The 23,768-nt window shown below is 45.6% G+C and overlaps 1 protein-coding gene across 6 annotated transcripts in view; it reads left to right on the top strand.

Moving 5' to 3' along the window:
• The window catches only part of PLEKHG2 (pleckstrin homology and RhoGEF domain containing G2), a 193,479-nt gene extending 171,482 nt beyond the window's left edge, over positions 1 to 21,997 (top strand). For all 6 annotated transcript variants that reach the window (XM_068250464.1, XM_068250463.1, XM_068250461.1 and 3 more), the window contains 4 exons: positions 134 to 150; positions 2,394 to 2,684; positions 6,050 to 7,382; positions 12,883 to 21,997. In XM_068250464.1, coding sequence (XP_068106565.1) covers positions 134 to 150; positions 2,394 to 2,684; positions 6,050 to 7,382; positions 12,883 to 15,338 — 4,097 coding nt within the window. In that variant the 3' untranslated portion in view covers positions 15,339 to 21,997. The remainder of the gene's footprint in view (positions 1 to 133; positions 151 to 2,393; positions 2,685 to 6,049; positions 7,383 to 12,882) is intronic.
• The last annotated feature ends 1,771 nt before the right edge of the window (positions 21,998 to 23,768 follow it).

Here is a 23,768-nt window from a genome sequence, read left to right as displayed (position 1 = left end):
TTAAGAAGGCAAACTTCTGTTTCTCATTATTCCTAAAAACCTTTTGGTTTGTGAATTTGCTCTGTACAGATTGCAACATTGCAGTAAACAAGCACACATCCATTCTAATAGTGTTCTTATCTGTCTCTTCTAGGTCTGGCACAGCTGAAGGTTAGTAAACGTTTTATACTACCAACAATCTTCCTGTACACCAAACACAGCACTGTTCCCATAGTTGCAAGGAAGCAGAGTTTGAACCACCTGGCAATTTTAGAAAATGGTACATGCCATATTAAAAAAAAAATGGGTTGACCCCTTAAAGTGATACTGTACATTAAATATAGGAATGCCAAGGTGAAAATAAACTGATGAGATAAACAACTGTATCTATCCTCCCTCTCCTCAAAATGACTTTTTTTTTTAGACATCCCATAGTTTTATTTTATAATTACTTTACTAGTTTTTGCTATTTTATTGTTGTTTTTGCTGTTTCATTGTTAATAGAGAGTTCATAGTATAGTATATAGTATAGTACTGTATTAGCTAGGCCTATTTTTAACACTGAGTCTTAAACAACCAGAAAGCACACTCATCCGACATCAGCTGATCCCCATTGGTGCCGGATATACAAGACTCAACTGTAATTGACTCTAGGTGAAGTAATGCTTTATTGTGTTACGCTTCCTACGTAAGTTAGTCCTATTTTGCATAGAAGCTATCATCCTCATTATACATAAAAAAATCACTGTACAAAACATTTTAGGTACTTGTGAAAAAAAAATGCTGTACAGTTGAGCACGGTGGCGTAGTGGTTAGCGCTCTCGCCTTGCAGCGCTTGGTCCCTGGCTCGAATGCCAGCCAGGGCACTACCTGCATGGAGTTTGTATTTTCGCCCCGTGTCTGTGTGGGTTTCCTCCGGGCACTCTGTTTTCCTCCCACATCACAAAAACATACAGATACGTTTTTTTTTGGACTATAAGACTCCCTTATTCTCACCCCAAAGGTGGGGGAAAAAGTTACTGCATCTTATAGTCCAAATGCAGGGAGTTCCTGACTTGTAAATGCCTGCCAATACAAACCTCCAACGCGCCACAATGTCGGGGACTCCCTGTACTGTGCCCATGCAGAGGAGGACACAGGGGGACAAACGGAGGACACAGGGGGACACAAAGGGGCACAGAAGAGGACACAAGGGGGACACAAAGGGGCATAGAGGAGGACACAAGGAGAATAGAGGCGAACATATCGGCGACACAAGAGGACACAAGCGAGACAGAGGCGGACATATGGGTGACACAGGAGGACACAAGGGGGACAGAGGCGGACACAGGGAGACACAAGAGGTACAGGGGGCATAATCCACAAGATGTCCCTTCAGCATGGATGCACCAGGTTTAGTATATATTTTTTCTCCTTGGTTTTGTCCTGATGTCCTCTAAACCTAAGTGTGTCTTATGGTCAGGAGTGTCTTATAGTCTGAAAAATACGGTAATTGGCTTCCCCCTAAATTGTCCCTAGACTACGATACATACACTACAGGAAACATACAGTACACAGACATATGACTATGGTAGAGATTAGATTGTGAGTCCTTCCGAGGGACAGATAAGCAAGAAGACAATATACAGGGCCGGCCCGCTCATGAGGCGGGGTGAAACATTTGCCTCAGGCGGCAAACTTCTAGAGGCGGCACCCGCCCGGAGGGGGCGGCCGCCGAGCCGGAGGGGTAGCGGGCAGGTTGGGGGTATTGGGCCTAGCGGTGGGGAGGGGGTTGGACCCCCCCCTCCCTCGCCTGGGTCCCCCGATCTGCGCTCCCCTCCACCTGTAATTAGGAAACAGCCGCTTGCAGATCGTAAGAGGCAATGGGCGGGGAGAACTCACCTTTTCCGCGTTCCAGCGAGCGCTCCACTGACGTCACTTCCTGCATCGCCGCCCACTGTATTGTAAGTGGACGGCGATGCTGGAAGTGACGTCAGTGGAGCGATGGAACGCGGATAAGGTAAGTCCTCCCCGCCCGTGCCTCTTATGATCTGCAAGTGGCTGCTTCCTAATTACAGCTGGAGGGGAGCACAGATCGGGGGACCCAGGCGACCCCCCTCCCCACCGCTAGGCCCGATACCCCCGACCTGCCCTCTACCCCTCCGGCTCGGTGGTCGGCCCCCCCGCACCTATGGACGGGCGGGGGGGCGGCAGCAATTTTCTCCTAAATTTGCTTCAGGCGGCAAAAAGTCTAGGGCCGGCCCTGACAATATACTCTGTATAGCGATGCGGACTATGTGGGTGTTATAAAAATACTAAATGATAATAATAAAACCTAAATCTATAGTTGGTGTGATCCCCCTTGGAGTTGCTGCTTAGCGATCACTATACATGTGGATTCAGATAAAAGCACTGGTTTCTGTTTTTATTTGCAGCATGCGGGCAGCGAGGGGGAGCTTTTCCCATCCACCATCTCTCTGCAGTCTGCAGACAGTATCTGCACTCTGGAGTCCTGTATCCTGGAAGATACAGGAGAAGGGGAAGGCTGTGAGGAAAGCATAGAGGACTCACCTTTCTGTCTGCCTGAAGATGCTTTATCTGGGAGTCTGTCCATGACGGATGAAATAATGGAACTTCTGAGCCAGAGAGGTCTGCGGGCTGAGCCAATGAGCAGTGCGTCTACAGCATCAACATCAGAGGAGCCAACGAAGGACGACAAGGATCCGGTATGTCTATGCCCTGGCCTGAGATTATAATAGATTTTCCCTGTATAATAATTGGTTACAATGGGTACTTTGTGAGGGGGTTATGCATGGTTTATGAGCAGCTGTCATAAACATAGAGCACTGCTGTAGTATAAACTGCTGGTCTAATTAATACAAAATTCAATCTATAGCCACTTAGTTGGTATTTATCACTAGTTTATATGTAGCCCAACATGTGGGGTTAATACATTCTATTTGCATAGTATAGTATTCTGGTTATGTGTAGCCCAATATGTGGGGTTAATACACTTTATTTACAGATTATAGTATTCTGGTCACTAGAGGACTGGTCTAGCCCAGTACCCGTAGAACTCTTAGGAAAAGAGGCTAGGGCCTCTGGGAAATGTAGTCCGATTCGAATACAAATATTTGCGGGGAGGTTTTATATATAAGTATAGTAAGGTCAGGGGCTAAGTGAAAAGAGCCTCGCTGCACAAAGATTTTTTATGGGAGCTGGTATCTTTTTATTTATTGCCCATCGGATAGATGTTAGCAAGCGGGGAACTGTGGGTAATGTAGTCCTGGCAAGGGGGAACGAATGTAATTCCGCTGTAGGACTAATGCTATGAGGGAAGGAGGATAGTTCCTAGCCAATCATCAGCCGCAATTGGGTATGACGGGGGAATAGGAGACTATCAGCCAATTATGCTGATTCTGGAAGCGGTGAGTGAACTATGCAGAACCCCCGTGCGTAATGGATCATGTGATGTAGGGGAGGGAGATTAAAGCGTCCTCTCGCTCTGAATGGCCCAAGCCCCTGATGAGTCATAGGACGAAACTAGTTGGGCGTGGCCTAAGGAGCGAGGGACGCTGAGCGAGCTCGATGGATACTTTTAATATGCGCATTTGAATCTACGTTTTTGTAAGTGCACTACTTTTAAACTTTTAAATAAAGAAGGTTTTACACTATCTTTGGCCCTCTTTGAGTCCTAGGGCAAATATTATTGTAAGAAGAAAGCTTTGATGTCGTCAACAAAGTGATTACTGCTGGTCTGTGCTGGGTCAGCCAGGCAATACGGTGAGAGGCTTTATTGATCTTTGGTGGTGGAGCACTGGGTGCCGCTGTGTGAACTGGGGGCACTGGTGGAAGTGATTAACCCTTACCATACAGTATCACACTATTGGAGTTTGTTTGTTTCTTCTCATGATTGGAGCGACTAGGTGAAAGGATATCTGAATATCGAGTGACTGGCTGGGCCAAAAGTGCTGTGGGCTGATCCTGAGAGGGACAGCTGGCATCTCTGGTGAGCGCATATATAACTGTTTGTGTCTGGAAAGCTGCAAAGCGTTATCCCTGAGAAAGCTTGGAGGAAGATATATGGGACTTTTTTGTGCCTGTTCATTTCATCTTTTATTTCATCTTTTATTCCATGTGTGTCACATTATGTTTTAAAAGCTTATGCAAATGCTGATGGACATGTTCACATTGTAGAGGTCCCATCTGTGCTTGTATCTGAACAGCGTGTATGAAAACTGTAGAGCGCCCTGTTTACACCCTATATACCCTAAATAATTGGTTGAGTAACGGAAAAGGGATTTTCTGCAGCCAGTCAGAAGGTAAGGGGCGGGCCGGTTTCCATTACATGCGGTGCAGCTACATAGCACTGCGGGTGTCCTGAAACCAATGCACGGCAATGGAACAGTTTCCATTGTGTGCATAGCAGTCTGAGAATTTGCAACATGCTAAAGATTCTCGAACAGCCGCATCCGCCCGCTGTCCCCTCCATACACTTCCGCATCTCCTGATGCGGAAGTGACGCGAACGGCAGCGGAAGTGATGCGATGCGGCTAGGTAGCTTCATAGTGAAAACGGGCCCTTAGTATAGTTCTCAGTTGACAGGTTGATGTCGGCTAAAATCTGCTTGGCCTTCAGCATTCCCATAGAAATATGTGAACCCCCCCCCCCCCCCCCCCCTCCAAACACAAGTATTGTGAAAAAATCCTTTGGGGCCATACACACTTCTTTATAGTCATGCGCATCGTATGTAATCAAATTTCGTGTTCGTCGATTATGTATTTCAATGGCACCGTAATTGTGAGTGATGCTTTTTTCTGTGTGCGACGTGCAATTTGCATGTAATGTAAGCCAATGGAAACATAGAAAAATCAACATTTTTATGCATTATTCAGATACATTTTCATGTACATTAACTTTACTGGTATGCATGGAAAAACCGCAATCCAAAAAATTGCATAAAATTGCGCACGAATATGTAAAATCGCAAAGAAAAAAAAATCAAAACAAACTCAGAAAATCGCAAAATGCAGAATTGGAGGTACCGAAAACTACAGAAAATCACATGCGGAATTTGCGGCGATAAGTATGAATGCAAAATTTCCATTTAGTCTTGTCCTTTGTCACCAGTCAAACAACTGCAATAATGATAATACAACTTTTCCTTTGGTTTTTGAAAGTCAAGTATAGGCTGTTCTATGATATGATGTGTATTGATATGTTCATTCAGGGTAGTAGGTAGTGGCTGGATGGTGTAATGGTTAAGGGCTCTGCCTCTGACGCAGGAGACCAGGGTTCCAATCTTGGCTCTGCCAAGATCAGTAAGCCAGCACCTGTTCAGTAGGAGACCTTGGGCAAGACTCCCTAACACTGCTACTGCCTTTAGAGCGCGTCCTAGTGGCTGCAGCTCTGGCGCTTTGAGTTCGCGAGGAGAAAAGCGCGATATAAATGTTATTTGTCTTGTCTAGTATGTCACTTCAGAGTTAGTATGAGGTTAGTGGTAAGCAGGCATTTGATACGCTTGTCAGATGGCCTCTGAAGCCCATGTGTCAAGGTTTATTATAAGCTCAGCTCGTCCATGACTGCTAGAGGGTGCCGCTCAGACCCTGCTGGGCCAATTTTCACAATTTTTTTTTTAAAACACGCAGCAAGCACTTTGCCGCTATCCGCCGCATAACCGCCCCCCCCCCCCCCCCCGCCGAGACCCCTGTGCAGCCTGGCCAATCAGCACCAGACAGCGCTGAGGGGTGGATCTGGACTCCGTCTGACATCACGTCGTCGATGACGTCATCGCGATCGTCATCATGGGGGAAGCCCTTAAGGAAATCCCGTTCAGAACGGGATTTCCTTACTTGGGTACGCGCTGGCGGTGATCAAAGTTACGCGTCGGACGCCGCAGGGAAGGGGGCATCATGTAGCTAGCGCTAGGCTAGCTACATGATTTTAAAAAAAAATTTAAACTGCTGCGCCGCCACCCTGGCGCAGGTAATAGAACGCCAGGGTGGTTAATTTTGAATGAATGAACTTGAGACACCTCCTGTATGAAAGGTTCTAGGTAAATCTTGATTGTGTTTTTCTCTTTTTGTGCTAGGATACTACAGCCTGTCCGCTCAGCCAATCAGAGTCTGGAGAGAACATTGGTGAGGCGGAGATGAAAAGTCCTGCATCAATTGAACAGGCCGAAGATGTCTCCTTCAGCAGCAAATCAGCATGTTCTGACAATGTGAGTGAACTGAGAAACCTGGAACCGTGTTTAGAGGGCAGTGCTGCTTCTATCTGCCCTGGCTCTTCAGCTGAAAACTTGCAGAAGAAAGAGAACAAAGAATTTTGTGAAAACAAACTAGAACAGCTGACGAAAGCAGAAGTCTTGCCTAATGCTACTAAAGTGGATGAATCAAAACAAGAAGAACATCCAGAATCGGTATGCTCTGGAGCCAGCACAATCGTGTCTCAAAAGATCATGGAGAATGTTGAAGAACAAGTGACAGTTAAAAAAGATAAAGAAAAACTTGAACATTCTCCAGAAAAGAAGGAAAGAAGCACAAAAGCAAAGAGAGACTCAACTCTGACTGCAGATGACCGGTTACTGATTGAGAGAATCAAAAACTATTATGATACAGCAGATGCTGGAGGATCATATCTCAGCAAAGAGGACAGTATCTCCTACATTCCCACCGGTGTGGTGAAAGATTCAATTCTTCGATTTAATTACATCATGCAGCAGGAGGTTAAAAAAGATAGAGAAAAGATCATGTGTAGGAGTAACGGATTTGTCTCAGAGGGAAAACAAGTCAACTGTCACAAGAAACCCCCGTGCCTTGCAACCATAGGAGCTACAACCGTGCAGGAAAAGAGTAAAGATTTGGTTGAGCAAGAAGCCGAATACAAGTCCTGTGCTGAAATACGGAAAGCCTGGAAAGAGAAGGAGAAACCAAGTGTGCTAGAAACAGGGCAAATATTGAAAAGAACAAAGTCACAGAGGAAACAGCTGGTGGAAAAAGGCGGTGAACTGGTCATTGTGGAGGAGTCTGACCTAGAACTTGTAGGTCAGTTGCCAAAAGAGATTGCTTTGAAAAAAGAAATCGGGAAAGAGCAACAGAACAACACCACAGAAGAAAATAAGGGGAAACAGGATGGTCGTCAAAAGAAAGAAGTCACCTGCTTGGCAAGCGACACCAACAAAGCCGCTTGCTGCTCTCCAGTTATTGGCTTATTTGATGCCGACGACCTATGTTTAATTGAGAACTCAGATAAGATAATCAATAAGGTACAGCTGCTCGCTAAAATGTACAGTGAAAAGATTGGTCGGATGAAGACACAAAAGAAGAATGGAGAGAACAAGCGGGTAACGGCAAAGAACAGAGCGACTGAGAAGATGCTGCCTCAAGTGGTGGAGGAGAGCACGGGGGAGAGACGCAAAACAGGTGAGAAGGACGACGCCCGAGTTGTATTGTGCTTTCCATAGTGATTGAAAAACAATTATATGTAAATTATAAAATTCACACAGCTCATAGCCAGAAGGCATATATCAAAGGACCACTATCACCAAAAATTTTAACATTTATAAATACAAGTAAATACATATAAATAACAAGTAAAATGAGACATAAATTACTTTTCTCCTATGTTACTGTCACTTACAGTAATTAGTAGAAATCTGACAGAACGGACAGATTTTTGACCAGTCCATCTCTTCATGGGGGAGTCTCAGTATTTCATTTATTCTTTACAAAAGCACTCCCTGGAAAGGATATATACAAAGATGCAGACTGCCCCTTCTACCCGTTTGCACACTATTCTGGCAGTTGGACTGAGCAACTGCAATTCACTAAGTACTTTTGAAATAAAAAAAAGAAACCCCGAGAATCCCCCGTGAGGAGATGGACTAGTCCAAAACCTGTCAGTTCCGTCAGCTTTCTACTACCTACTGTAAGTGAGAGCAACATCGGAGAAAAGTAATTTTAGCACATTTTGCTCTGGTCGAAATGTACGGTACTTTTTATTTATGTGTTTTCATGTACTTCAAATTTTACAATTGTTTGTGATAGTGGCCCTTTAATATTCATATTCAGCACAGCAAGAAAACAAAAAGTAGATGGGAAAAGGTGAATAAAAAACAAGTGCCTCGACTATAATTAGTTTTGAACACAATGGGCTTGATTCACTAAACCGTGATAACTCATATCACGGCCGCGCTAGCGTTTTGCCGAGTTATAACGTGCGTAACGGTTTACGCACGCAAACGCAAATTTTTGTGCACGTTTGCATGCGGAAATACCCGTTGGCGCGTGAAAACGTTATCACGGTTTAGTGGATCAAGCCCAATGACAACAAAAGTTGATGTTCCCCTATGTGATGCTATAATGGTGACTTTTGTAATAATGAAATGTTCAGGTGAGGTTGTGGTTTGCAGAGGGTGACCAGTGGAATATCAGTATGAAGAGTTGTTCCCTACTGTGGTGATCAGCTGGTGTGCATATCTGCCAGCTGTCTAATCCCTCTGTCTGCATAATGATTGAGTGGCCTGAAGCTATCACAACTGTCATCCAAGTTTCAATGGATCCAAAAAGTTCAAACCACAGGATTCCAAAAACACTCTCCAAATCCAGGAGAGAAGAAAAATCCCATCTCTGTCCCAAAGATCCCTGCACAAATTCCTCCACCAATTCCAAGCTCGGCTTGATATTGAGCTGTGCCCTGCCCTGATGGAGCACCATAAAAATACACGATAGATAGTGTGATATTCTGGGGCTTTTAACTCAATGGTAGAGTCGGTCAGCAGCATCAAGGGTCATAACACACCAGCCAGTGAGTCTTTTTAGGGTAAAGAGAAAACAATCCAGCTTTATTGTCAGTCAAACAATGTCCAAAAACAGCAACAAAATAAACCACTCTGGGTATTCAGTAATCACACTGTAGGCACAGCACAAAAAAATACAGCCTTCTTCAGCCACACTTGCTTTTCAGTGACACCCTGCCACAGTCCAGGTGCCACTCACCTTTTCCCATGCTTCTCCTGGATTACCAGTACTGGAGTCCAACTCCTCTCCAGCACTTCCACATCAGCAGCTTCCCTGCTGCTACAGGCCTGGCAGCCCTCTCAGCTACACAGCCTTTCTGGAGCCTGCTTGCTCCACATACAGCCTACTACATTCTGGGTGATGCAGGTACTTATCCATATTCACACAGGTGAATCCATTAACCCCCTCTCTGCCAAACTCAGGTGTCCAGTGACCCCTGTGTCCTCCAGTGTCCAGTGACTTCTGTGTCCAGTGACCCCCTGTGTCCTCCTGTGTCCAGTGACCCCTGTGTCCTCCTGTGTCCAGTGACCCCCTGTGTCCTCCTGTGTCCAGTGACCCCCTGTGTCCAGTGACCCCCTGTGTCCTACTGTGTCCAGTGACCCCCTTTGTCCTACTGTGTCCAGTGACCCCCTGTGTCCAGTGACCCCGTGTCCTACTGTGTCCAGTGACCCCCTGTGTCCTACTGTGTCCAGTGACCCCCTGTGTCCTACTGTGTCCAGTGACCCCCTGTGTCCTACTGTGTCCAGTGACCCCGTGTCCTCCAGTGTACAGTGACTCCTGTGTCCAGTGACCCCCCTGTGTCCTCCTGTGTCCAGTGACCCCTGTGTCCTCCTGTGTCCAGTGACCCCGTGTCCTCCTGTGTCCAATGACCCCCTGTGTCCAGTGACCCCCTGTGTCCTACTGTGTCCAGTGACCCCCTTTGTCCTACTGTGTCCAGTGACCCCCTGTGTCCTACTGTGTCCAGTGACCCCTGTGTCCTGTGACCCCCTGTGTCCTACTGTGTCCTGTGACCCCGTGTCCTACTGTGTCCAGTGACCCCCTGTGTCCTACTGTGTCCAGTGACCCCCTGTGTCCTACTGTGTACAGTGACCCCCTGTGTCCTCCAGTGTACAGTGGCCCCTGTGTCCTGATGTCCTCCTGTGTCCAGTGACCTCCTGTGTCGTCCTGTGTCCAGTGACAGCCTGTGTCGCCCTGTGTCCAGTGAGCCCGTGTCCTCCTGTGTCCAGTGACCCCCTGTGTCCAGTGACCCCCTGTGTCCTCCTGTGTCCAGTGACCCCCTGTGTCCTACTGTGTCCAGTGACCCCCTGTGTCCTACTGTGTCCAGTGACCCCCTGTGTCCAGTGACCCCCTGTGTCCTACTGTGTCCAGTGACCCCCTTTGTCCTACTGTGTCCAGTGACCCCCTCTGTCCAGTGACCCCCTGTGTCCTCCAGTGTGCAGTGACCCCTGTGTCCTGTGTTCCCGTGTCGTCCTGTGTCCAGTGACCCCCTGTGTTGTCCTGTGTCTAGTGACCCCCTGTGTCGTCCTGTGTCCAGTGACCTCTATGTCTTCCTGTGTCCAGTGACCCCTGTGTCTCCCGTGTTCAGTGACCCCGTGTCCTCCTGTGTCCAATGACCCCCTGTGTCCAGTGACCCCCCTGTGTCCTCCTGTGTCCAGTGACCCCTGTGTCCTCCTGTGTCCAGTGACCCCGTGTCCTCCTGTGTCCAATGACCCCCTGTGTCCAGTGACACCCTGTGTCCTACTGTGTCCAGTGACCCCCTTTGTCCTACTGTGTCCAGTGACCCCCTGTGTCCTACTGTGTCCAGTGACCCCCTGTGTCCTGTGACCCCCTGTGTCCTACTGTGTCCTGTGACCCCCTGTGTCCTACTGTGTCCAGTGACCCCCTGTGTCCTACTGTGTCCAGTGACCTCCTGTGTCCTACTGTGTACAGTGACCCCCTGTGTCCTCCAGTGTACAGTGGCCCCTGTGTCCTGATGTCCTCCTGTGTCCAGTGACCTCCTGTGTCGTCCTGTGTCCAGTGACAGCCTGTGTCGCCCTGTGTCCAGTGAGCCCGTGTCCTCCTGTGTCCAGTGACCCCCTGTGTCCAGTGACCCCCTGTGTCCTCCTGTGTCCAGTGACCCCCTGTGTCCTACTGTGTCCAGTGACCCCCTGTGTCCTACTGTGTCCAGTGACCCCCTGTGTCCAGTGACCCCCTGTGTCCTACTGTGTCCAGTGACCCCCTTTGTCCTACTGTGTCCAGTGACCCCCTGTGTCCAGTGACCCCCTGTGTCCTCCAGTGTGCAGTGACCCCTGTGTCCTGTGTTCCCGTGTCGTCCTGTGTCCAGTGACCCCCTGTGTTGTCCTGTGTCTAGTGACCCCCTGTGTCGTCCTGTGTCCAGTGACCTCTATGTCTTCCTGTGTCCAGTGACCCCTGTGTCTCCCGTGTTCAGTGCCCCCTGGGTCCAGTGTCCCCCTATGTCCAGTGAAACCCCCCCCCCTCCTATTTCCCTGTGCGCTCCATTGTCCTCATGCATATACTTACACTGCAGCTATGACCCTTCAGGAAGCTCTGAGAGCATTAAGCCAGTAGATCTATGTGAGGTAGAAAAACTCTTTCACCCCGCCTGGACCTACTGCAAACCCGCTTTCTACATGTCCGCCGCTCCAGCTCAAGGTTCCCCGTTCTCCCCACGTTCCAGCCTGCATGCGTAATGAAAACGCGCCAGCAACGAATCACACAGTTACGCTGCCGTTGTATACACAGTACAACTACCAATCGGGCGGGGGGCGCTGCCCCGGACCGCCTATCACAGCGCTCACTGCCATTCCGGCGCAGATGCGGGCAGTGACTGGCCACAATGGTCCCACCCGCGATACCATCGCTTCCTGTAATGAAACGAGCAGGAAGCAGTGAGCGCTGTGATAGGCAGTCCGGGGCAGCGCCCCCCGCCTGATTGGTAGTTGTACTGTGTATACAACGGCAGTGTAACTGTGCGATTGGTTTCTGGCGCCTCTTCATTATGCATGCAGGCTGGAACGTGGGGTGAACGGGGAACCTTGAGCTGGAGCGGCAGGCATGTAAAAATCGGCTTTGCAGTGGGTCCAGGCGGGGTGAAAGAGCTTTTCAGCCTCATATAGATCTGCTGGCTCAATACACTTAAAGGTACCTGAAACGTCTCTGGCTGCAGTGTGGATTCCTGTCTGTCCAGATTCGCCAGCATTGGGCTTCCTGGATTTTTTCCCGCACCGCATACTGTGACATGGTATGCTGCGGGGAGCCGGCGGGCACATTCAAATTGGTGCATTTGGACTATAAGACGCATGGACTTTTTCTCCCCACTTTTAGGGGAGAAAAAGTGTGTCTTATAGTCCGAAAAATACGGTAATTGCATGTGGGCCACTGTTTTTGAATTTTCTGTATTTATGTAGCTTTCAAATAATTATTTCAGGAGAAATTCACCTAGCAGAATTGATCATCTCTACCAATTAAAGAGAATCTGTATTGTTAAAATCGCACAAAAGTAAACATACCAGTGCATTAGGGGACATCTCCTATTCCCCTCTGTCACAATTTCGCCGCTCCCCGCCGCATTAAAAGTGGTTAAAAACAGTTTTTAAAAGTTTGTTTATAAACAAACAAAATGGCCACCAAAACAGGAAGTAGGTTGATGTACAGTATGTCCACACATAGAAAATACATCCATACACAAGCAGGCTGTATACAGCATTCCTTTTGAATCTCAAGAGATCATTTGTGTGTTTCTTTCCCCCCCTGAGGGGGAAGTGCATAGCAGAACCACAACACTGAAGAACTTGGCAGCCTTCCAGACACAGGCTGACAAGTCTGACAAGGGAAAGATACATTGATTTATTACAGAGATTGTGATAGTACAAAGTGCTGCAGTAAGCCAGAACACATTAGAATAGCTTTTGGAACTCGTAGGATGATAAAAAACAGGATGCAATTTTTGTTACGGAGTCTCTTTAAGTAAAAGCATTTGTCTCAGATTTTAGCAAGAAAATTACACTCTCCATAAGTAGGACTATAGCAAATGTAATTGGCAATTTTAAAAACTCTTGCTTTGTTCAAACATGTTTTATTTTGTCACCAACCTGTCCATCTGTTTTGTGTTTTCGTTACTTAGAACCTCAGATCTACGGGCATCTAATGATCCATGAAACTTTACTCCACATTAATTGCGTTCAAGAAAATGGCCTTTGCCCACCTGCTGTTCGTGAGAGCTCTGCGGATCTGAAGACACTAGAGTCTTTACCGGCTCAGCACCTGACGAAGGAAAAAACCCCACTATCGAAGTCTCCAGATGTAGATCTGGTGTTCATAGCGCCTAAAGAAGAATTTCCAACAGAAACAAAGGATGTTCAAGACTTCTCAGTCAATGTATTTGAACCCATGCAGGAAATACAACTAGAACTGGATCCTGTTATTGAATCAGAGCAAGTCATGTCAAATGACCCTTGTGAACCTAAATTGTGTCCGCCACAAGATGAAAAAGTCAATGTGAATAGTACTGAACAAGAAAGCAGAATAGAAATAAGCATTTTAAGTATCAATTCTTCTGAAGACATAGGTTTACCAGAAGGCCAAAGCACAGTTTGCACTGAACCAGCAAATAATTCCACTGAAGGCAATAGGTTAAGAGAAACAAAAGAGTTGGAAGTCATAGTGTCAACTAATGGTGAGCTGCCCCCTAACAATCCCACTGTGGTGGATGAATCAGAAGAAAGTACTGATACATGTCAAGAGAATGTGGAGGTCTCACATGTAACAGAGATAACTGTATCGGAAGTCCTTGGCCATGATGATCCACCAGAAAGCTCTGAAACCATACCTGCAAACAGTACAAATGTAACTGAGCAACATTGTATAAAACAAGACACAAGTATATCCCAACCACCTGCACAAGTTCTGGAAAATGGTTCTCATCTAAATTCTGATGACAGTTTTGTTGATTTCAATGAAGAATCTACAAACAAACCCTCTGAATCCTGTGCCCCAAGAGCCCGAGGTGTCTCCCCAGGTGTTATGGATGTCATGCAAAGGTTGCAGCTCGATTCTACATTTACAGTACCAGCCCAAGAAAACCAAAACAACTTGAAGAAATTAAGCATGGCAACACGTTCTTCGTCCTTCAAGAGTAACACTTCAACCGCCAAAGAATTCCAAGGCATGCTGCAACCACATATTAAGAAACAGCAAAAAGTTGTGGCAAATCCTGGCCTCTTCTCTCCATTAATTCTACAAAGAAAATTATCGAGAGCAATAGCCTTGTCCAAGAATGTTTCTGAGTCTCAGCAAGCACTTTCGAAGAGGAGCCCCATCACAAAGTCTAGAAGTGCAGACACAGAGGCGAAGCCCCCGCTTACAAGGTATCAGTGTTCTATTCGTAGCCCATCACCATACAGAAATTCATCATACTCCGGGCTTCCTTTGAGTGAAAATAAACCAACAGGGTCCATAAATAAATTAGTGGCGGATAGCAGGAAAGAAGCAGAAGTGAATCAGTGTGACTCCAAAGTGACACAAACTGTACCAACACATGAAGGAGTATCCAAGTCACCGTTTCATTCATCTACTGCTCTAAGGTCAAGCCAGGGAGATAAAGTATCAGATGGACCTGTCTGCTTTTCCCCAGGTTCTGCTGTACTTATAGCAATCCCATGTCCTCCACCTGTAAAGAATACTCCAATGTCCACAGTTTCTGAACCGAGTTCACGCGTCCAGTCACCACTAATGTTGCGCTCCAGAATGTTCTCTCCTCCCCCTGTTCAGATAGCAACTGGTCCAAAACCTTCCCGCATACCCTCCTTTTCCAGCAGCAGAGCCTGTGCATTTGCCCCACTTTCCTTTAATAATCTAGAGAGATCTTCTTCTTCATCAGCAAATTCTACTCCATCATGCACAAGTCCTTCTGCTCAACCGTGGTCACCTGGATTCACTTTCCATTCTAGAAAACCTTGTGGAAACAGCAGTCATGCTACTGGTGACTACCCTATTAGCCCCAGAGCTTTCAGTCCGACAGCTGGGGCAGATGATGAAAGCAAATTCTGGTGCAGTAGCAAGTCACCCCCAGGCCTGGCTTCTGAGGCAGGTCCACTGAGTCCTGGAATTAGTACCCATGAGCTAACTAGCATTCATTGGCCCGATGTCCGGGAGTTACGAACAAGGTACGGACCCTTTAAAACACAGAAATCCAACACCCCTGAAAGGAAGTATGATCTGAGGTCGCCCACGCCATTCAGACAATGCAAGTCTCTGGATGAAGGACCAATCTCATCCTCTAGAAGCGGAACTCCACTGATGTCAGTGCCCTTACATTCCCCAACCATAGAACACAATGACCTAGTAAAACCTTGTGACAGTATGGAGAAGTGGGACTCTTCTGAATCAAAGGACAAAACCTCTTTCAAGCCAAGTTACTCCACCACTGTTAATATACAGATTGGTGGTAGCGGTAGAATAGCGTCTTTCAGCAATGCTCAGGTGAGTCTTACGCATCCCCTATTGCAAGCACCAGAATGCGCCTCCTCACGGAAGATCAATGTTAATGGAAGCACCTTAGACCATAAAACAAAACTGTGAATTTAGAAAGAAGAATAAGGATAAGTGTATCCTTTTCGGCTGCAATTCCAAACTTCGTACTTAGCTGAGAATTTTAAGTGAAAAAAGACTGAATTCTCAGACCAGAAAAATAATCTATGCCAAAGATTACACACCACAGTAAGCCCAAGCGCACTTTTCCAGTGTAGAACTTGATGACAATGTGCCAATACGGCCAACACTGTTAGCAGGAATTTTTGTAGTTAACGATTGTTTAATATTGCACTTACCATGAACAATTTTGCACCAAAAACACGATGTTTCATGCCTCTGCATCATAGCATACACAAAAGATAACGATTGCCTCAACTGCCTGCAGAAAACATCCGTCCACTTCAGCTCAGTACTACTCATAACATATTCATGTATAAAGGAGATGGTACTGTACTGACATTGCCATTGTGTCTGCAATCCATTTTGTCATACAGGACACATACTATATTTAAGCGTAACACAGGAGAGTGGCTGCCAATCCCGATCTAGCACGACCGTCATTGTATCTTAATATCACTTTTAACTATATAAACCAGGTTCAGTTAACCTTTCTTTTCTTGGTATCATAATATACATTTTGTCGCTAATTCAATTGTCTTCTTCAGTTCACATGAGGTGAAGGAATGTCAAAAATGTATATGTATGGAGGATGTAAAGCCCACCTAAAACCATGGCTTAAAAAAAAAATCATGTGGAAGTGCTTTGAGAATTGCCTTGTTCAGTTTTGAACTTAGCTGGGCTCTAAATCACCATGCACAATCTAGTACCTACAGTAATTCTTTAAAGTTAGCATTTTCCAAAAGACCTTGGAGTGGCTAAAAAACTGCCATATAGAGTCTGAAGCTGATTTAAAAACAAAAACAAAAAAACAAACAAACAGATACTCTCCTAAGGAGAAGGAAGGCTCTGGGTCCTATACAGCCTTCCTGTTCTACTTCCGGTCTCCTCGTTCCCTCGCTGGCTCCTCCGATTGAATCTCCTGCCACGGGAGACTTTGGCAGTCTTCAGGAGCAATCGGGCTCTTGAAGACCGGCGGCTCTGTACTGGTCACATGTAAGTGCGCAAGAGAGGGTGCTCACACGTGCGCAGTATGGAGCGGCCCGTCTTCGGAAGCCTGAGTGTTTCCAAAGACTGCCGAAGTCAGCCCAACACGGAAGAGAGCAGTCCACAACCGAACTGCTAACGGGGGATCCTGCAGGGGGACCAGGGGGAGAACGGGTAGGCTCTATAGGACCCAGAGCCTTCCCTCTCCTTAGGTAAGTGTCAGTTTTTTGGGGGGGTTTTATCCGCTTCAGACTTCCTTTAAGCTCTACACAGAAGTAGACCTTTGTTTCCAATCCCTTCTGTCCGTCTTTTAGGCTTGGTTCACATTTGCAGTTGTGAGGGCAGAAAACTGTGGCACCAGCCTCTAAAACAGCACAATGAGTAAACCTATCAGACTGTACACCAATATTTGATTAGGTGGTGGTGAGGTTTAGGAGAGTTAAAATTCCCCAACTTGCAGGATCTGGGTTGCGTAAACCAGTCTTGACCACATTTGTAAGGGCAATGGTAGGTACCACTAGATATCATTACATTTTGGAGTTGCTAGCCATAGGAACTAGCCCCTAGCATAAGCAACCAATCACTATAGCTGCCCAAGTGAAATGATTCGAAGAGGTAAGTGCTCTTGTCAAGTGATAAACACCTGCCATGAACCTCTGGTAACTATCTGGTCACAGCCACAGGTAACAGGCACTGCCTATTTACATGTCTGCCACTTCTCCTTCTAGCCATTCCTCCTACAACATTTCCAATCAAGTTAATGAGTGGCTGGATAGTGTACTGGTTAAGGATACGACCTTTAGCATAGGAGACCAGAGTTCAAATCCCGTAAATCAAAGCCAGTGCCTATTCAGTTAGTAGTCCTTGTGCTCTAGGACTAGATAACACTCGAGGATGGTCTGCTGGGTTTGTACTTAGTTGCTGGAGCTCTGAAGTGCAACAGAAGAAAAGCGCAATACAAATAAATGTTAACATTTGAAATAGAGAAGGCCATCTATCAGAAGCTGCATGCCACCTAGTGGCCAGAGTGAGCAAGGGCCTTTGCAATAGCTGTGACCATTAGTGATGGGAATTCCGGCTCTTCTCAGAGAATCGGCTCTTCTGAATCGGCTCCCATGAAAGAGCCGGCTCTTACGGCTCTCAATCGGCTCTTCATTAAATATCACTAGACACCACTCAGAATCGGCGTAAAAGCCCCGCCCCCGTCTCCATGACAATTCCAGACTGCTTCTCTGACTGGGGCAATCCCTCCTGTTACTGCTCTGCTCCGCCCCATACACTCCTACAAGCTGCAAGAGGAGGACTACAACCCCCAGCATGCCTCAGCACCCTTTATTACATAGCAAAGCAGGGCTATGTGGGGTAGGTGAGGCATCGGCTCTCCTCAAAGTGGGAGTCGGCTCTTGTCGTTCGCAGCAAAGAGCCGGCTCGTTTGCGAACGACCTATCACTAGTGACCATTATGCCCATAGTATTTGTGAGCAGTTAACGGAAGCCTTTTGGTGTATCAGGAAGGTTGAGTATAGACTTTATAAGTCTTAGTTTAGAACTACAAGGATGTGACTTTACAATTATAGGTACTGTGTATGAACCGTCATACTTTAAAACTGGCGGCCATGGCAATTGTAACAGATTAAGTCCTTCCATCCATTCTCTATTTATTTCTGTTGACCTGAACACAGATTCCCTTGCATTAGCTAGAGATGGGCGGAAATACTGATTTCCTATTCTGTGGAAATTCAGATTTCCGCCAATGTCAATTACGTGGATTTCCGAGGAGTCTTTCTTTGTCATTTTTTTGCATTCTCTGATTGGCCAAATACTTCCGAGATGACTCTGCCTTCTCTGATTGGTCCAGTGCTGACAAGTTCTGTGATTGGGCTAAAATTACAGAGTTGTAGTAATTTGATATTTCTGCAGAAATCTTGTAAATGTGGAGCGGAATCCGAATGAACATCCCCACTGATAACTACTGTATAAAATATAATGGGGAGACTGTCCAGTACTAACAAAACAGCGTGCATGCCAACTGGAAAACAGGAAAGTTTAAGAGTCTGGTCAGTCAGTTTGTCCGTCCCCGCCCTCTGATGCTGGGCTGCCTCCTTGCTCTAGAACAGGGGTGTCAAACTTAAATACAAAGTCGCCCGAAATTGTACACTGGGACCTAATTGCAGGCCACCTTCCTCCCTTATAAAGTTCTCAGGTGTCTAAAGGTCCCAGGGGTCTCCAACCCCTATGCAGTTCCCTTGTGTCTAGTGGTCCTCTCTCCCCTATACAGTTCCCTGGTGTCTAGAGTCCCCCACCCTCCCCTATACATTTCCCTAGTGTTTAGTTATTTCCCCCATATGGCTTCCCTGGTGTTCTAGGGCTTCACCTCCAATATAGCTTCCCCGGTGGTCTAGAGTGGGCCAAACATAATGCAAAGTGGAGAAAGCACTTGAGGGCCAAAGTTAATGGCTCTGAGGGCCAAATTTGGCCCGCAGGGCAGAGCTTGACGTGTATGCTCTAGAAAGAGCAGTTAGAGTCCCTCTGGATCACTTCCAATGTGGTGATATGATGATCAAACCCCACTCCCCCCCCCCCAGCACATCAGGGGGAAAAATAACAGCTGGGGGAAGTGGGTGATCATGCAATAGGATTGGAAAGGGTTAGGTTAGCCAATAAATGGTATCATCCTGATGCAAAACTTCTTGCTGTTACTGATGGCTAACACGGTACAATACTCCACTGCTATCTTTATATATTTAGAAAGTACACCGGGCCCTTATTTATTTCACTGCAGAGAAAATGAAATCATTCTTGTTGCACGTAATCAGATACCAGTTGTATTTTCTATTTACGAACGACGTGACATCACCACCCTGACAGCATTGTTCAGCACTATGTCACTGGCTGAATCCATTCTCACGCTTAGTTTTCTTCTCAATGGACTTCGCCATTCTAAATTAGTTTCATTTTTCCAACAGAGGTAAAAACAAGTGGTGGTCACAAGGAAAGGGGTGAATTTCTGAAGCCAGTGAAAAGAATGCCTGGTTTCCCAGAATGCTCTGGGAGGAGAATCCCACATAGCTAAACAGCTTAGGCTAAGCATCATTGGGAGGGCAGGACTACATACCAATATATAGCATTACATAGATACGGGAAGTGTTTCTGATGCTGAAACCAGCAAAATTACCATAAAAGTGGGTATGCTAAATAATCTACTACATTCTACCTTATGCCACTACAGTGCCTCTTCAATAAATCTAGGTGGAAACAGTTCATACATAAAAATTGGATTTGCATATTTAAGGAGACGGGGGACCAGCAGATAACACTTTTTCTTGAAAAGCCTGTTTAATTTCTATTTACGGTAACTGTGGACATAGTTTGAGGTTGGTCTCCATTCATGGCTGATATAGATGAGTTTGAACATTGTATGATTGTTAATGCTTAAAGGACAACTGTAATGAGAGGGATATTGAGGCTGCCATATTTATTTCCTTTTAAACAATACCAGTTGCCTGCCAGTCCTGCTGATCTATTTGGCTGCAGTAGTGTCTCCATAACACCAGAAACAAGCATGCAGCTAATCTTGTCAGATCTGACAATAATGTCAGAAACACCTGATGTGCTGCATGCTTGTTCAAGGCCTATGGCTAAGGCTGCTTTCACAGTGGGACGTTACAGGCGCACGTTAGAGCAGCCTGTAACGCACCCCCACCGCACAGCAGTGAAAAATTAATGGGCTGTTCACAGGGCCCACGTTGCCTTACACAGTAACGCTTCACGTCAAGACAACGTACTGCATGCAGTACTTTATACGCAGCTAAGCCACGTTAGACTGTTTGCACTTGCTCAGTATGGGTGCATTTTTTTTTATTTTAGGGGCGGAGAGGAGGCGGGGAGAGGCTGCTACGTAGCCAGACACATGGCTACTTGGCATTCACTGCACTTGCAGTATTTACTCTTTGGAGCGGCCGCTGATTGGCTGGCAAGACCACGTGATGCGGAGAGCTCCGCTCACAAGCTCTCCGCAGTGCCTCCAACAAAGCAGGCGCACCAAGAGCTGCTTGTAATGCGGCTCTTGGTAGCGTCCTGCTCCAACACCACCAGGCGTTGCGTTAGGGTCACGTTATGTGCCCTATAACGTCCCCTAAACGCAACGTCCTGGTGTGTAAGTAGCCTAAAAGTATTAGAGGCAGAGGATCAGCAGCATAGCCAGTTAACTGGTGTTGCTTAAAAGGAAAGAAATATGGCAGCCTCCATATACCTCTCACTTCAGTTGTCCTTTAAGAGTGTTTTGATGGAGATACAGATGTGAATGTTGCTAGCAGGTTTATAGACTGGAGATGGTTGTGGGATGACTGTATGTGAGCCATGCTGTGATTTGGTTGCAGGAGGTGAATTCTGAAGGGTCCTGTTATAACCGTATTTAACCTGCACTTTCTACTAGAATATAACAGTTCAGCTAGGAGTATCACCTTCCTTTTTTATTCAGTAAAGTACCCAAAACGGCCAGGCATACAATACGGAAACTTGGATGTTCAGTTGTCAACTCAAAACTCACCCACATCTCTGCTACGTAAGCATATTGGTTAGAGGGCGTTGGAGGACCGCACTGAGGCATCCAGGAGGGAAGGGAGTCAAAGCTTAAAATGGACCTGAACTCAGAACTTCCTCTCTACTATAAACAGATAAGCAACTGCATAATAACCTTTACAGAAAAACATTTCCTTGTTACAGCTTATAGAGCTCCTTCAGAGATGCTGCAGTGTAGTTACTTCCTGATTTGCTGGGAGCACATAAAGGGTTAAAATCCTGTGTTTACATATTAGCTCTCAACTCGGCAGACTCAGCAGACAGCTGGGAGCTCAAATTACACTGGCTCATTACTGGCTGAGACGGGACAATTAGACAGGCTGTTCCTGAATGCTGCATGAAACATTCAGGGGTTGGAAGACCACAGCTGCCTACAGTGCCAGAGTAATACCACCATGGTACTGGAAATGCAATGTACAGTATGTAATAACATGGATAAATGCATACCTCCCAACTTTTTGAAATAACAAAGACACGCCCCTGCCACACCTCTAATCACGCCCCCACCACACCCCTAGAAGAATTCAAACGCAAAAGACAGTTTTAAATGCACATTTTTCTTTTTTGTCATTGTATTTCTGTGAAATGCAATTATAAAAAGTTGCATGAATTCACATCAGGATCTCTTCTAAAACATGAATATTTCCTCATCCACTAAGCCGATGAATGGTAGTATTTACGTCTGGCCGCTCACAGTAAATGAGGGCAATAATATATACTAACTTATATCAAGTTTAGCAACCACAAAGAAGCACAGCACAGAATGGTACTTATCGCTGTTTTATACCACTTATCCCTGTTATACTGTCTGATTTTACATTCAGGGTGCACTGTGGTCACAGAGTAGGCATGCACCCCATAATATTTATACTGGGCGGTGTAATATAAACTCCAGAGGCAAATCAACCATGTAAATAGACTTGAGCAATTATTAATCCTGATTACCTATGGCTCATTTTATATAAGTGTACAATAAATGTATGTAATCTTTTTGTATTGTCAATAAAACACCTTTTACTGGAATGTGCTTTCATTGACTTGTTTCTTAACCATGTGTTACATATAGTACAGTACATATAGAAATAATCTTATTTAGAACCAGGGGCTTAACAACAGCTACCCAGGCCTCCAAGCAAAATTATCAAAGGGTCCCCTGTACCACCGAAGAATGTAAGTGCAACTTTTGAATAAATATTTGGTTTTTATCATACATATTGCACTATGAACTATGTTATTACTCTGAGGTTAACTGACATATGTTGAATGAAGAGGTGAATCTGTTGAAAAAGACCCTAAAGGCTCATACATAACATGATGAACCACCCAACAAGTTGTCGACCTGACAAGTACGTACACACAAGTCACCCAACTAAACAATCAACTCACTTAAAGTAAACCAGAGATGTTAAAAAAGAAAGATTAGATACTTACATGTGGCTTCCTCTAACCCCATAAGCACAGCTGAATTCCTTGCTGTCCTCCCGCGTGCCTCCGTTCAGCTCTAGTAACTAGCGGAGGTCCGCGCATGGGCAGAAGGCACCTGACCCGACTGAGCCAGTTACCGAGGCTGATGGCGAGGGACTCAGCGGTGTTTATGGGGCTGGAGGAAGCCCCGGGTAAGTATAAAAACCTTCTTTTATAACTTTAAAGAGTCACTGAAGCAAAAAAAAAAAAAACAGATGATATAATGAATTGTATATGTAATACGGATAATTACTAGAACATTAGTAGCAAAGAAAATATTCTCCTATTTTTATTTTCAGTTATTTTTCGTTTTTTTTTTTATAACATTGCATCATTCTCTAATACTTGCAGTTTACACACTACTCAGCATGCTAAATGATTTTAAAGAGCAGGCCAGTGAACTTTTGACATGTCCTCTGCAGAGAAAAAGAAAATACGATGACTGACACTTGAGATAATAAGCTTCAAAAGACAGAGCTCTCTGTGACTTTAAAAGTCCTGGAGCTCAATGGCTCTTTTGCATAGATAACAACAGGAATTTCTTAACTTTTCCTGTACTGGAAACAATATTAGACATATGTCTCTGCTCCTAATGTTTTATTTATTAGCTATACTACACATACAAATCTTTACATCATCATTTTTTTTTCGCTTCAGTGTATCTTTAAATACTATGCGTATAAGCTAAACGACAAAACTGCACAACATGTCTGAATTCAAAAACAACAAAGTTGTTCAAAAGACTTGTACACACGTTCCATCCTGCATGATAGTTGGGCAGATTGATCCACCAGTTGGATCTGGCTAACAACCTGTTATCAGTTGGTCATCTGGTTGTTTGTCAGCCATACACACGCTCAACCTATCTCCCAACAGACAAGTTTGAAAGATAGTTGGACAGATTGTTGCCACATGCATGGGCCTTTAGTGATTAAGTGGTGAAGGGAGCCCATTGAATACCCCACAGGTGTTAAAGACCATTGTAGTGGTGGTCCAATGAGTCAGTAAACAAGAGGGTGTTGGTGAAGGCACTACTGCCAACTGTTGAGTGCTGACTGAAGGAAACGTTGTGAAAAGTGATATATGGAAGCGATCTTGGCCTATCCTTATAAGCGCACCAATTTTTGATAAGAAGATAATAGTTATTGTTGCAGAGACTAATCGTGAGGCGTCTGTAATAGCAGATGGGATATTGCACTATGACTGATAGCGATACTGGCACATATATTGTCTTGGATTGCCCTGCATATAGGTGTCACTGTGGAAGGATCTGCATATTGTTGTTCTTTACTTTTTTAACTTTTCGGTGCAAGGCGTACAAAGTATGTTT

This window comes from Hyperolius riggenbachi, chromosome 8, assembly GCF_040937935.1.
Source record: "Hyperolius riggenbachi isolate aHypRig1 chromosome 8, aHypRig1.pri, whole genome shotgun sequence".
Lineage (NCBI taxonomy): Eukaryota > Metazoa > Chordata > Amphibia > Anura > Hyperoliidae > Hyperolius > Hyperolius riggenbachi.
The sequence above is the reverse complement of the archived record's forward strand: the minus strand, read 5'-3'. Positions and strand labels throughout refer to the sequence as shown.